The sequence below is a fragment of the Prunus mume genome, linkage group LG3, assembly GCF_029339155.1.
Source record: "Prunus mume cultivar Tortuosa linkage group LG3, ASM2933915v1, whole genome shotgun sequence".
NCBI lineage: Eukaryota > Viridiplantae > Streptophyta > Magnoliopsida > Rosales > Rosaceae > Prunus > Prunus mume.
Window position 1 is genome coordinate 8,061,800 of NC_142700.1, and position 12,891 is coordinate 8,074,690.

General features: G+C 35.4%; 1 protein-coding gene across 1 annotated transcript; it reads right to left on the reverse strand.

Annotated features, from left to right (window-relative positions):
- Positions 1-1,721: 1,721 nt before the first annotated feature.
- On the reverse strand, positions 1,722-10,094 carry LOC103325479 (kinase superfamily with octicosapeptide/Phox/Bem1p domain-containing protein). Its single transcript, XM_008227646.2, has 9 exons — positions 9,919-10,094; positions 5,611-8,799; positions 5,442-5,519; positions 4,303-4,455; positions 3,801-3,964; positions 3,554-3,701; positions 3,264-3,386; positions 2,797-2,884; positions 1,722-2,141 (listed from the first exon to the last, which is right to left on the reverse strand). Exons 2-9 carry the CDS (start codon positions 8,722-8,724, stop codon positions 1,942-1,944), a joined length of 4,068 nt encoding a protein of 1,355 aa, XP_008225868.1. The 5' UTR covers positions 8,725-8,799; positions 9,919-10,094; the 3' UTR covers positions 1,722-1,941.
- Positions 10,095-12,891: the final 2,797 nt, after the last annotated feature.

A 12,891-nucleotide genomic window follows, 5' to 3' on the forward strand; every position in this document is an offset into this window, starting at 1 on the left:
TAATATGAAAAAGTGTGAATTTACCATATTATTCTTATTTCATTAATAATTTCAATTCTTAATGTTTGCATTAACCAATGGCATTTTCTGACATTTTGAATGTTTCACCATTATCTACTTTTTGCTTTATATATATATACTAGCCCCTTGGCACATGCTCACGCATGTGCCAAATGATTTTATTTTTTATTTTTTATTTTATTTTTTGAATTAAGAAAATATAACATGAGTAGTTATGTTCCATAAAAATAGGACCTATTATTTTATTTTATTTTATTTTATTTTTTCTAATATGAAAAAAAATGTAAATTTACTATATTATCCTTATTTAATTAATAATTTCAATCTTAATGTTTGAATTAACCAAGGACATTTTATTGTATTTTGAATGTTTCACCATTCTCTGCCTTTTGCTTTATATATATAGATATAGATTATTGTTACTAGCCTCTCCACATGCGCTTCCGCGCTTACGAGAGGTTTTTTTATTATAAATGTTTTAAATTTGCTTTAGAATTAAAAAAGATAATAGGTAATTGTGTTCCATAAAAATAGGATCCATTATCTGATTTTTCTTTTCATTTAAATTCTTTTTAATATGAAAAAGTGTGAATTTACCATATTATTCTCATTTAATTAATAATTTCAATTCTTAATATTTGCATTAACCAAAGGCATTTTCTGACATTTTGAATATTTCCCCGTTCTCTACCTTTTGCTTTATATATATATATATATATTATTACACATTATTAACAGATTATTATACATTATTAACTAACTAGCATGCAAAATGTAGTAGACATAAGATAAATGCTTTGACCTCCCCTCTAGTTTAGGAGAATTTATTAAAAATAGCCAAAACTTGACCCCTAATTTCAAAAATGTCAATTTTTGTAAAAAATTTCAAATATAGCAAAAAATTCACCTAAATAGACACAAATACCCTCAAATTTAAAACACAAATAAACCTAAAAAAGAAAACCCTATTACATTGGGAATCTTTGTACATAGAGTTTGTTCGCAGACATATTGCTGCCATAATAATACAAAAAAAAAATTTGCCAAATACATACATACATTTTGTTTGGAGACAAATGGGAGAGAAGAAGATGAGAAGAAGAAAAAAAGAGATATGCATACGGGAGAAGAAGAAAGAAAAAAAGAAAAGGGAAAGAAAGGGAGTGATGCTGGAGACAAACGAAAGAAGGAAAAAATAAATGAAAAAGAAATAGAGAGGTGATTGGAAAAGTGTTTGGAGGAAATATTCCAAAGTTATCTTTAATAAGTTTCTTTTTTAGGTTTATGTGGGTTTCAAATTTGAGGGCATTTGTGTATATTTAAGTGAGTTTTCTGCTAAATTTTGAATTTTTTTTACAAAAACTGACATTTTTGAAATTAAGGGTCAAGTTTTTCTTTTCGATAAATTTTAGTTTAGATCGTTTGCTTTTAAAAAAAAATAGATATATGCTTTTGCACCACGTTTCTACTCTTCTTCTTTTCCTTTCTTTTTTCTTTTTATAAATTTCTTTAAGTAAATATAACTCCTTTCATTTGATTGGATAATGCACGGCGTCGGCGTCAAATGAATCAAGAGACCAATTCTGAATGGGAAATGCGGCGTATGGCTTCAAACGAATAATAGCAAGGACTTTAAACCAACCCCACTTCTCTTTCAACGAAGAGTAAAATTTGTATTTACTATGAACACAGAAATAAGATTTACATATAAACCAATTCTTCCCATTTATGCACCAATACACAACACAATCATTCCGTCGTCCAGTAAGGTTTTAGACCCAAACCCTATAGTTCCACCATTACAACGGGAGCCCTTCTCCCTTCTCATATAATACACACAACCTATATGGAGTATAAAGAAATTCTTATGCTCAACTCATGCTAAGCTAAGATTGCATGAGTGAATCATATCAAACCCTGCTACTTGGGTACCTGGCTCTGTCCTTGAACTTGTGGTTTAGTTCGGCAAGCTGCAGACATCACCCGCAGGCGTCTGGTTATTTCTGTAAATGATGGGCGAGCAATGGGATCAGCAGCCCAGCATTGCTCCATTAGCAACTTCCACTCAGAATCACAATAGCCTGGCACAGGTGGTCTCAATGTGTTATTCACAATGCCTCCTGCAAACAAAGAAGGGGAATCCAAGTTTAGTACAATTTCCAGCCTTTCTTTCTCTCTATTCTCTTGACTCTCCATACATGAAAAATCAGCAGGTGAGCAATGAACATGTGCAAAACCAGTAGGATTAATCAATGTCATAGTTAAGAACAGGACAAATGCTCTTTGTTGATCAATAAGTTTAGCCGTCCAATAGATTTTTCATAAAGTTTAAAATTAATCTACAATACCTTTTACTTCATTCATGATTCATCAGCCTATTCTAGTTCAATGGTTAGATTCCTCTTGTTCTATGCAAAACCAGGCCATATAGAATTTAAAGATCCAACTTTATCATTAATGACTGGTTTTGTAGTGCTTAAAGTTAGCAATCTATGAAAACTGAATATCTGTTTTCTGAAAAGATTCATTACATGAATGAATTGAAATCCCTAAACTCAACCAAATCTGACAATATGCTACTTAAAAGTAACTTTAAATAAAATAAGTAAATAAATGAAATCAACAAGGGAAGGACGCGAGCATCAACTTCTTGAGAGAGTTAACTTTACGGATACTGGTTCATTATGTTATGCAAAAATTAACAAGATACTAAATGTGCTTGAACATCGGACTGAAGCCGAGTGAGACATCATGAAGAGAGAGCCTAGTACTCACCTATGATTGCTCCATAATGCATATTGGCATAAGGCTCCTCACCAGTTAGTATCTCCCATAAGACAATACCAAAGGAGAATACATCAACCTGCCAACAGGCAAAAAGTGGCTCAATGACATGCATCAATGTACGGAGAAAGAAATTGGCTGAATGATATCAGGAATGAAAACCACAAGAATCTCTAACTTTCATGCATTCGAATACTGAATAACTTTTTTCTCCTTTTGGTCTCAGTTATTTTTATTGCTTAAACTATTTTGAACAAACACGCACACAAGTACTGTATCAGCCTAAAAGGCAGACAAGAACAGATTTAAGTCATCCTCCATTGGATTTTAAACTGCATATTATCCACTTAAGTCAGTGTTTCCTGTAGAGTATATAAGTTCAACAATCAGCTGAACTATGCGTTAGTAATATTCTTTTTCTACCAGTAAGCATTTAGAAATGAACTGCAGTATCCTACCTTTTCAGAAACCTTACTACTGCTACCATTAAGAAGCTCTGGAGCCATCCAGGGTAAGGTTCCCCTCACACCACCAGTAACTAAGGTGTTTCTTTTGATTTTTGACAAGCCAAAATCTCCAACCTGCAAAATTCAAGAATTTTCTGCTAAATACTTGTTTGATTTAGAACATAATTACTTCGGAAAAGAAGAAAAAACGACGATAATCACCCATTTAATAAGCAAGATTCCATCTTGAATTCCTAATCAACTACAGAATCTTACAAAGACAGCAAGAATTGTACAAATACCTTGCAAATGGGTCGTAAAGGGTCTTTCAAGTTCACAAGCAAATTGTCACATTTCAAATCAAAGTGTACTATGTTTTTTGAATGCAGATATTCCATTCCAAATGCTGCATCCATAGCAATAATGAGCCGCTTACGACGATCAAGATGTCTGGACATTCACAAAACCAAAGTAAGACTAAGAAGATTGGAGAGTCTGGTACACTGCAAAGGATTGCATCTTTGACATAACTAAAGAAAGAAATATTACCTCTCCTTGCTAAGTAAAACATGCCTCAGAGAGCCATTCACCATGAACTCAGTCACAGTGGCTAGTGTTCCTCCTGGTCCATTCTGGACAACACCATAAAATGCAACCACATTTGGATGGTGAAGCTTCGAAAGAATTTCGGCTTCACGCCAGAACTCAACAGTCTGGAAACAAAGAAAAAATAGAAGAAAGAAAAAGAGGATCAACAGTTATTGTTATTGGTATGTCACATGATTACTAGTTAATGAGCACAACGCTGTAGGTGAAGGCTGCCCTCCAACAGCCAGCACCCAGAGGTTATCATAAATATCTGAAACAAGGACAACTCTCAGACTAGACAATGGGGCGATCACAGCCAACTAAAATTAAATTTATGGATTCTTTATTGCCTTCATTACGCATAAGATGATATTGGAGATATTCATCACCATAGACTGAAAAAATGACTCACTCTGACTCTAGCTTAGTGAATTACTGAACAAAAAACTCTGTTCCAACTCACCAGTCTTTCTTGCTCTGATGAGCGCCCTGTGAAACAGCTCTTTTTTATACGCTTAATGGCAACATCTGTTCCCCTCCATTTTCCATGATAAACTGTCCCAAATGTGCCAGAACCCAATTCCTTAAGCTCTTCAAGATCTTCATTCTCTATGATCTGCTAGGAAATTCATAGATGACCAACAAGAGAATTAACAGATTTCACAATTTCCATTTGCATCAACTGAACAGAGGACAGATGATAATCAGAAGGAAAAAATGGATGTCTGACGCAATATGATGAATGCATTGCAAAGATGTTTCATCAATCACTTCTGATGTGCAAAAGTTTAGATCATTTCGAGACTAGTATGACAATGAAACTTGTAATGGACAAAACAAAACCAAAATATATGACAAAGGGCACAAGTTATATTTGATATATTCTTTTAGACAGCGATTTAGATTCAAACAGTTGTTAACCTAGATTTGGCAGGGTGCAAACAACAGTAAGAAGAAGTTCAAAGCTAAGTTAGTAATGGCAGTGCCATTGTAGTAGAGGAATATTATACAAAACACGTGATGTTTGAGGGATTGGTGGTTTCCAGATTGGGGGTTCCTATGACAACAGAACCACTAAAGAGGACATGGGGGGGACTGTCAACACATCTAATAGGCAAGCTGAAGCGGCATAATTCTATGGTGGAAAGGCAAAAAAATTGCTCCCAAATGCAACCCAAGTACTACTAAGCTTTAGTCAAACATTGCCTTGGCTTTAATTGAACAAGGATATGGGAAAATTTTAGGGAGTTTCACTAAAACACCCAAAATGGGGGTTGAAATTATAAAAAAACCCAAGCACTATTTAAACATATAAACACACCCAAAACCCATCATTACACACACTCAAAACCCATTTATAAACACACCCAAAAAGTTGACTTTTGGGTTGATTTTGGGTGTGTTTCTATGTTTAAATAGTGCTTGGGTTTTTTTATAAATACATGTCTATGATTGGGTTTATTTATAAATTTGTAAAAATTTTATACCCAGGAAAAGAAAATAAATGAAAAATGAATCTGTATAGTTCACGGATAGGTTCCAGAGAAGAGCATTACTTTTAACTTTCGCATATTGCAAATAGAAAAAAACTGACTGTCATACCTGCAAGGTACTAATATCAAATTCTCCCCGAGAAAGATCAACAAGAGAACCTGTGTTCTGAGTATTTAGCTCGCCATCCTATAAGAAAGTGCAAATGAAAATTGGTCAGAGGCAATCAAGATGGTAATAGTGTGATTTACTAGTAAAAATATGGAGCAGATAGAGATACCTCATACTCTGATTCTCGTATTCCATGATTTACCCCATCCAGCTGCTCACTCTCAATTCCCTTGGGTGGAGAGGGATTGTATTCTGAAGCTAAATTCATGGTGTTGGGACTGGCTATACCAGATGATTCTTGACGAATATCCTCATCAAAATTTATATGGGAGTCAGTGTGACCGAAAACAACTCCATCAGGCTTCAAAGGTGGATAGCTGTAATCTACTGCAACTCCTTCTCGAAGATTGGTCAGTGGGGATGGGAAACCCAGATGGTCCTGATCCATAAGGGAAACATCTTTTCTAACAAATTCATTCTGAGCCAAATTTCGGAAATATGACCAATGCTTAGGCTCATGATTCTCCATGTTCAAGCTCAAGCCAGTTCCATCCCCAGGAAGTGGACTCATGCCAGAAAGGTCCCCTGAGATTCTAGCCTTGGAAAATATATCAGACAGGAAATCACGAGGAAATCGATCATTAATATCAATGAGAATATCTCCCTGTTCTGGGTTGCCAACCCCAGCAGTAGACTCAACATGAGCAACACCTTTAGCTGGGTTCTCTGTCCAAGACAATGGATGCACATGACCCTCGGCATTATTCCCTTGGTCCTTATTGGCGGCAACCTCAGTCCATTCAAATTCTGATGGAACTGAAGCAGAATCTTTAAGCTTACCAGAAGTTTCTTGACCAGCAGTTAGTTGAGTCCGCGCAGCCACTTCTTTATCATTGATAGTTGGGTCTTTGTAGTTATCTTTTAGCCGGCCCATTTCATGGCCATCCACAGAATTAACAGCTACATGTCTCAAGTCAGGAGTTTGTACCTTTGGCTCAAGCCCCTCAGGATAAGCATCAGAATTCATTTTGTTAATATTTTCAGCAAATTCCTTATACTTTTCAAATTGTGCCAGTCCATCTTCAACATGCTGTAGTTTTGAAGGTAAGCCAGACTGCTCAGACTGCAAAGGAACATTTTCATCACGCAATTTATCAACAGAGTCCGCAATTGGTTGTGAGTGATCAGAACGTGCCTGACTTATCATAAACTGAGAACCAAAAGAATCGCCAGATTTTGACAAACGGTTCAATTCTGCTTGTTCCCTGGGGATCCGCTCAGAATGATAGACACGCTGGGGAGCCACAGGCGGTTCAAGGTAGCTAAAGTCCATAGAATCAACCTCAGAGTCACCATATCTGGAATCAACCTCAGAGCCACCATATCCAGGATTAGACGGTCCACTCGATGTGTGAAATTGGTCATCTTCATTGTTCCTTTTCCCGTCATTTACATCTTCAGAGGTAATTGGATTTTGTCGAGGTTCCTGGAGCTTTTTGTTGCTTCTTGTAGCCATCAGAGATGATCCTGTCTCTGCTGCTGAATTGGCAACTGAAGCTTCATCCCTAGAAATATAATTTGGAACTGAACCATCATATGGAGGTAGAGAAACAGCGTTCTCATTTTCTAAATTCCTAAGTTTATCACTTTCATTTATCTTATGGAGAGAGCTCTCTCTCTTCATTCTTGCTTCCTTTAGTGGAGCTTCCTTCTCTAAAGATTGAATTTTCTCAGGTTCATTTATCTTTTGCGCTAAGCTATCTCTTTTCAATTTCACCTCCTTTCTGGGCAATTCTGAATCTTGCCCATGTATGCCACCATATAGCTGCTCTTCAATCAAACCCCCTTGTTGAGTGGATTGTCCATATATAGCCATTGAATCTATGTTCCCTCCAGGCGTTGCATAGTGAGAAGGGTGAGAACCAAAATCATATTGCAATGGGGCAGAAGAGGGGACAGTAGTCTGTCCATCTTTCCCAGGGAAGCTCTCCATTGTGTGGAAAGTTGTCAGTGGATGCTGTCTTGCTTCTCCACTGTGCATCTTCTGTCCCTGGTATGGGTGTGAATTGGATTCATAAGCACCTGAAGATCCTGGAAGTACTGATTGAGAAGATTGATTAGTTGAGGAAGGCACATTTGCTGCTGACGGTGCTGTGCTAGCACCAGCTGTATCAGGCACTGCTCGAGTGCTCTCCCTTGCAACATTTAGACTGAGTAACTCTTCCAAATTGTTGCCAGAAGAACTTGCCAAAGCAATAGAATTTTTTCTTGAACCTAGGTCCATACCATTTACAGCAACTACATATTGAATCTCAGGATCACCATCTATGCTTTCTACACCAAACTGAGAATCCTCCAAATCAAGACTAGAAAACAGGAACATCCTAGGTTTCTGTGATCCCCCATCTTGTAGCACAGTGCATTCCTCCATCATGTTTTGCAGATCTTCATCACAAGAAACAGAAACAAGTGCATCAAGATCCTCACCGGGAAGCTGATACTTTATTGCACGAGTTTGTTCATAAATTGTCAACATTTTCTGCATAAGATCCTGCCAAAAGATATCCCTGTTTACCCGGATAATACGTGTTTCACCTCCAACATATCTAAGCTTTCCATCACTAGGACGAGGCAAAATTTTACCACCGAAGCTACAGAGAAACTTCAGTTTTCTCACTGAGCTATCAGATAGTCCTGAAGAGACATGACTGAGTCCTCGATTGATGTCATTCCTTGATGAGGTTTGTGGTAACCGTACCGAATCATAGTAACTCTTATCTTCATGTGCATAAGATGCCTTTCTTTCAAATTCCTGGACACGACTTTTTTCTACTGTGTTCAGCAAAGAAATATCAGACCCACTTTCTGAACCTGTATGGCTAATTCCCAGTATGCCTTTTAGATCCATATAGTTAGGAGAGCTATTAGGATCCCCTGAAGCATGTGGAACTAAATGCTGCCTTGGGTTCACCCTTTCCCGCATAAATTCAAGAGCAAATTCCTCGCCGGTCTGAATGGAGTAATTCAACACGGGCCTGGCTCCAACAGCAACATTGTAATCTGGAGGTCGCATGTTAGTGTTAATATTACTTGATGGATCCGGGAAAAACCTTTGATTGGCAGACCCATGTCCCTCATTTCTAGTTTCAACAGTACTGTATCGAACTTGCTCGTAGTTTTTCTGTTGATCCATTGTACCTTTACCCAAATTTCTATCCATATGGTCTAACTTCACCTGGATAAACAGCCACACCACAAAGCAGTAAATATGACACATGAGCATGCTCCCATGGGTAGCCAACTGCAATCTTTGCTATCAGAATACATTCTTCCAATGAAGCAGTCCTTAATTAGGAACCTAAGGGAGTAAAGGAGGTATCACCAGATCAGTCAACCAGAAGGATAATCTCTATGCATGAGCAATGTATAAGAAAACAACCTTCTCCAACAAGACAGAAGCCAAAAGACTTGAAGCACCTTGAACAAATTATTCAATTTGAGTTCAAAACTCATCAATGATTTGAGAAACAAACCATTGAATCCATAGATAGATAATCAAGTCTAAAGAACAAACTACAGACTCAAACATTTTAACCTAACAACCACTCATAATTATCTAATTTCAGAAATGCACTGATATTCACATACATACTTGAAGCACCTTGATAAACTTTGAAACAGGCTTCTCTAAACAATGAAAATGTTGTAAAAAAGAGTCACTTTAGAGGAGATTTCTACTTTTTCGAGATTATTTAAAGCAATACAGATACAAGCCTTGAAATATCATGTCCTTTTTCCTTCTTTATTTTCAGTGACCAAACAGACGATAAATCAACCCAATTGGAATCCAAAAGATATTCCACAATTCACATTGTTTGGATCAACTTACGACTGCATCAACAACTATAGATATGACTTCCATTGTACCCATTTGTATCCATATCATCTTTTTCATTCATTTTCTCAGCATGCAAACCGTTTCAACAAGTATACAGCTCGGTTTCCCCATAATAATATTGAAAAATAATAATAACTCCTAGTAACACTGTCTCAATAAAATCGGAGAATTTCATGAATTTACTTGAGAAATTGACTAAATCAGAAAATCGGTAGACTAGAAAGACTAAGAAGACTTGAGCTAGATTTTGAGTCACCGACATGCAAATCAGATTCAAGATCCAAAACCCACAGAATCAAACCCAAAAAAAAATAAACCCTATTCGAGTTGACATAAACATAAAAACAAAAAAACCCAAAATTCACAACAATCAGGCAAGATTTTCAGCATATGAACTCCTACCCATTCAAATTCACACAAAATCAGCTCAAAATTGAACATCAAAATCCCAAAATAACAAAAAAGACCATAGCTTGTAAGAGATCCAGCTGAAATTAGTACAATAATACAATAATGGGTGAAACGAACACAAAACTGATCGCAAAAAACAATAATGATGCAGATTAACATAATAATTACCTTCGAAAACAATAACATAGATCAATGAAGAACACAAACACTGACTGTGAATATCCCCCTCTCTCTCTCCCTGCTGCTCTCTGTTTATGCGTCTTATAGTTGAAACTTTCTGTGAGCTCAAAGACTCTTTTTTCACATTTCTTTTCTTTGTTTTTTAAAGAAGATTTTGGAAATTTACTGCTTTCTCAGAACGGTAACGAATTTTTTTTATTTTCCACAGCAAAAAAAGAAATTTTGATCTTTTTAATTTTCTATTTTTGTTTATGGAGAGCCCACGCGCTGTAGGAGCTCGTGCACAACACTGTCCACTTGCAGGGGGATATTCCTTGGCAGGCTTGTGGATGTGCTGCAACAGCACTTGGTTACTGTGTGAAGAACTTAGAACGAATATGTGTACACATGAAACCTGGTTGGATTTTCTAATAGAATTGGGTGTGCTTTTACTACTAGATGCACCTGCTAAAGTGTTATACGCACCTCATTTTACCCTAATTGGAAATTTTGCACAACTTACATGGTACTTTTGTAAATTTCACACTCACCAAGTTTGTGGGAGTTTTAGCTATTTGGGGTAAGAATATTTGTCTCTATCAGAAAGAAGTTGATAATCTAACTAAAAACTTGCATGCCAATTATTGAATCATATATATATCAACGATGGAGATGCACTTTAGTTACTCTCACATGTATCTCAGCCGTCCGTAAGAGATTTTTTCTTTTCTTTGTTGAGACTATCTATATTGTGATAATGTAAAAGAAATAGAATAGCACACTGGGTTTTTTCAATTGTTTTTTAAAAGAAATCGTATAGCCGAGCGGCTATACTTGGTTTTTTCTAATTTTTTTAAAAGAAAGCTATACTGAGTTTTTTCAGTTTTTTTTTTTAAGAAATAGATTAGCTGAGCGGCTATACTCGGTTTTTCCCATTTTTGTAAAGAAACAGTACAGCCGGGCTACTATACTCCTTTTTTTTTTTTAAAGATCGGCTATATTCGGTGTTTTCTATTTTTTTTTTAAAGAAAGCTATACTGGTTTTGTACACATCTTAAAAACTCGATAAAATTCGCGTTTTTTTCTTAAATCAAACATACAATACTCATATTGAACATGTATGTACATATTTTTCATGTTTAATGCACGTATTATCACATATTATTGAATACAAATAATATATATTATATTAAAATATTATATAGTTGCCGAACTTTTAAGTTGTAATTTGCCGAATAAAACACATATGTATTTTATTCGTATAGCAGCGTGGTATATCCCCTAACTCTTATATTGATAAGGTATGTCTCTTATTAGGTAGCTGATAGCATGATAGAGAAGAAGGAAAATTATTCCTTCAAAACATGTAGTTTTAATTAATATGAAATTATGAACTTTTAAATTTAGACTTCTGTACATAATTTTTTTTTAAAACATTAATGAGAATGAGCGCACCATCAACGAAGCAACTAGAATTAGATAACTGCTTGAAGAACAGCTAGATGTTTCATCCCTCAAATATGTTACATCTTTTTTCCACAACTTTCTGCAGAATTTGTACCCAACAGATGCATGAATATCCCGCTCTTGGTGAAACTAGAACTTTACTGGTAAAGTCCAGGATGAATAGAAAGAACATGCTCAGTTGACTCATCCACTGAATACTGGAGGATCTACATTCTTTCATCTGATGAATGACAAATCAAAGGTTTTGTAAACAATTAATTATTTAATTTAAAAATAGTATAGCCGGGTGGTTTTATTGTTTTTTTAAATAAAAAATGGTCTTTAATAACATATGTTATACAAATTACGTAGTGGAAGGTTAATATCTACTTCGGATATGTTGAAACAAGAAAATTAATATTTATAAGGGACAAACTAATGCAACTAGGAGGGCCCCTTTTTAATTTTTTTAATTTTTGTATTGAATGGAATAGCCCCTTTTCAACACAATGTATTTAAAAAGTATGGCTATACTTTTTTTTGGACACGTGGCGACACATAGCTGGGGTTTCCTTTTTTTTTTATATTAAAAATAGTACGGCTGTACTCATATGTTTAAAATTCTTTTTAGCAAGTAGTATAGCCGAACGGCTATACTCGATTTTGGTCTAATTTCTTTCAAAAATGGTATAGCCGGGCGGTTCTACTGTTTTTTTTATAATAAAAAATGGTCTTTAATAACATATGTTATACAAATTACGAACTGGAAGGTTAATATCTACTTCGGATACGTTGAAACTAGAAAATTAATATTTATAAGGGACAAACTAATACAACTAGGAGGGTCCCTTTTTAATTTTTTAAATTTTTGTATTGAATGGAATAGCCCCTTTCAACACAATGTATTTAAAAAGTATGGCTATGCTTTTTTTTGGACACGTGGCGCATTAGAGGAAGAGGGCCATCCTTTAAAAAAAAAATATAGTATAGCCGAACGGCTATACTCCGGTTTTTTATAATTTATTCAAAAAATAAAACTGTTGACACGTGGCGACAAATAGCTGGGGTTTCCTCTTTTTTTATATTAAAAATAGTACAGCGGGACGGCTGTAGTCATATTTTTAAAATTATTTTTAGCGGCTATACTCGATTTTGGTCTAATTTCTTTTAAAAATCGTATAGCCGGGCGGTTCTACTTTTTTTTTTATAATAAAAAATGGTCTTTAATAACATATGTTATACAAATTACGTAGTGGAAGGTTAATATCTACTTTGGATATGTTGAAACTATAAAATTAATATTTGTAAGGGAGAAACTAATGCAACTAGGGGGTCCCTTTTTAATTTTTGTATTGAATGGAATAGCCCCTTTTCAACACAATGTATATAAAAAATATGGCTATGCTTTTTTTTGGACACGTGGCGCATTGAGGAAGAGGACCATCCTTTAGTTTTTATTAAAAAAAATAGTATAGCCGACGGCTATACTACGGGTTCTTTTAATTTATTCAAAAAATAAAACTGTGTTGACACGTG

What these genes read in the sequence shown, in the direction of transcription:
- LOC103325479 (XM_008227646.2), bottom strand. Translation starts at nt 8,724, where the DNA reads ATGCTCATGTGTCATATTTACTGCTTTGTGGTGTGGCTGTTTATCCAG. An exon ending in TACGAGAATCAGAGTATGAG is followed by an intron (nt 5,520 to 5,610) that starts GTATCTCTATCT and finishes ACTTTCTTATAG; the next exon opens with GATGGCGAGCTAAATACTCA. An exon ending in GTAGTAAGGTTTCTGAAAAG is followed by an intron (nt 2,885 to 3,263) that starts GTAGGATACTGC and finishes GCCTGTTGGCAG; the next exon opens with GTTGATGTATTCTCCTTTGG.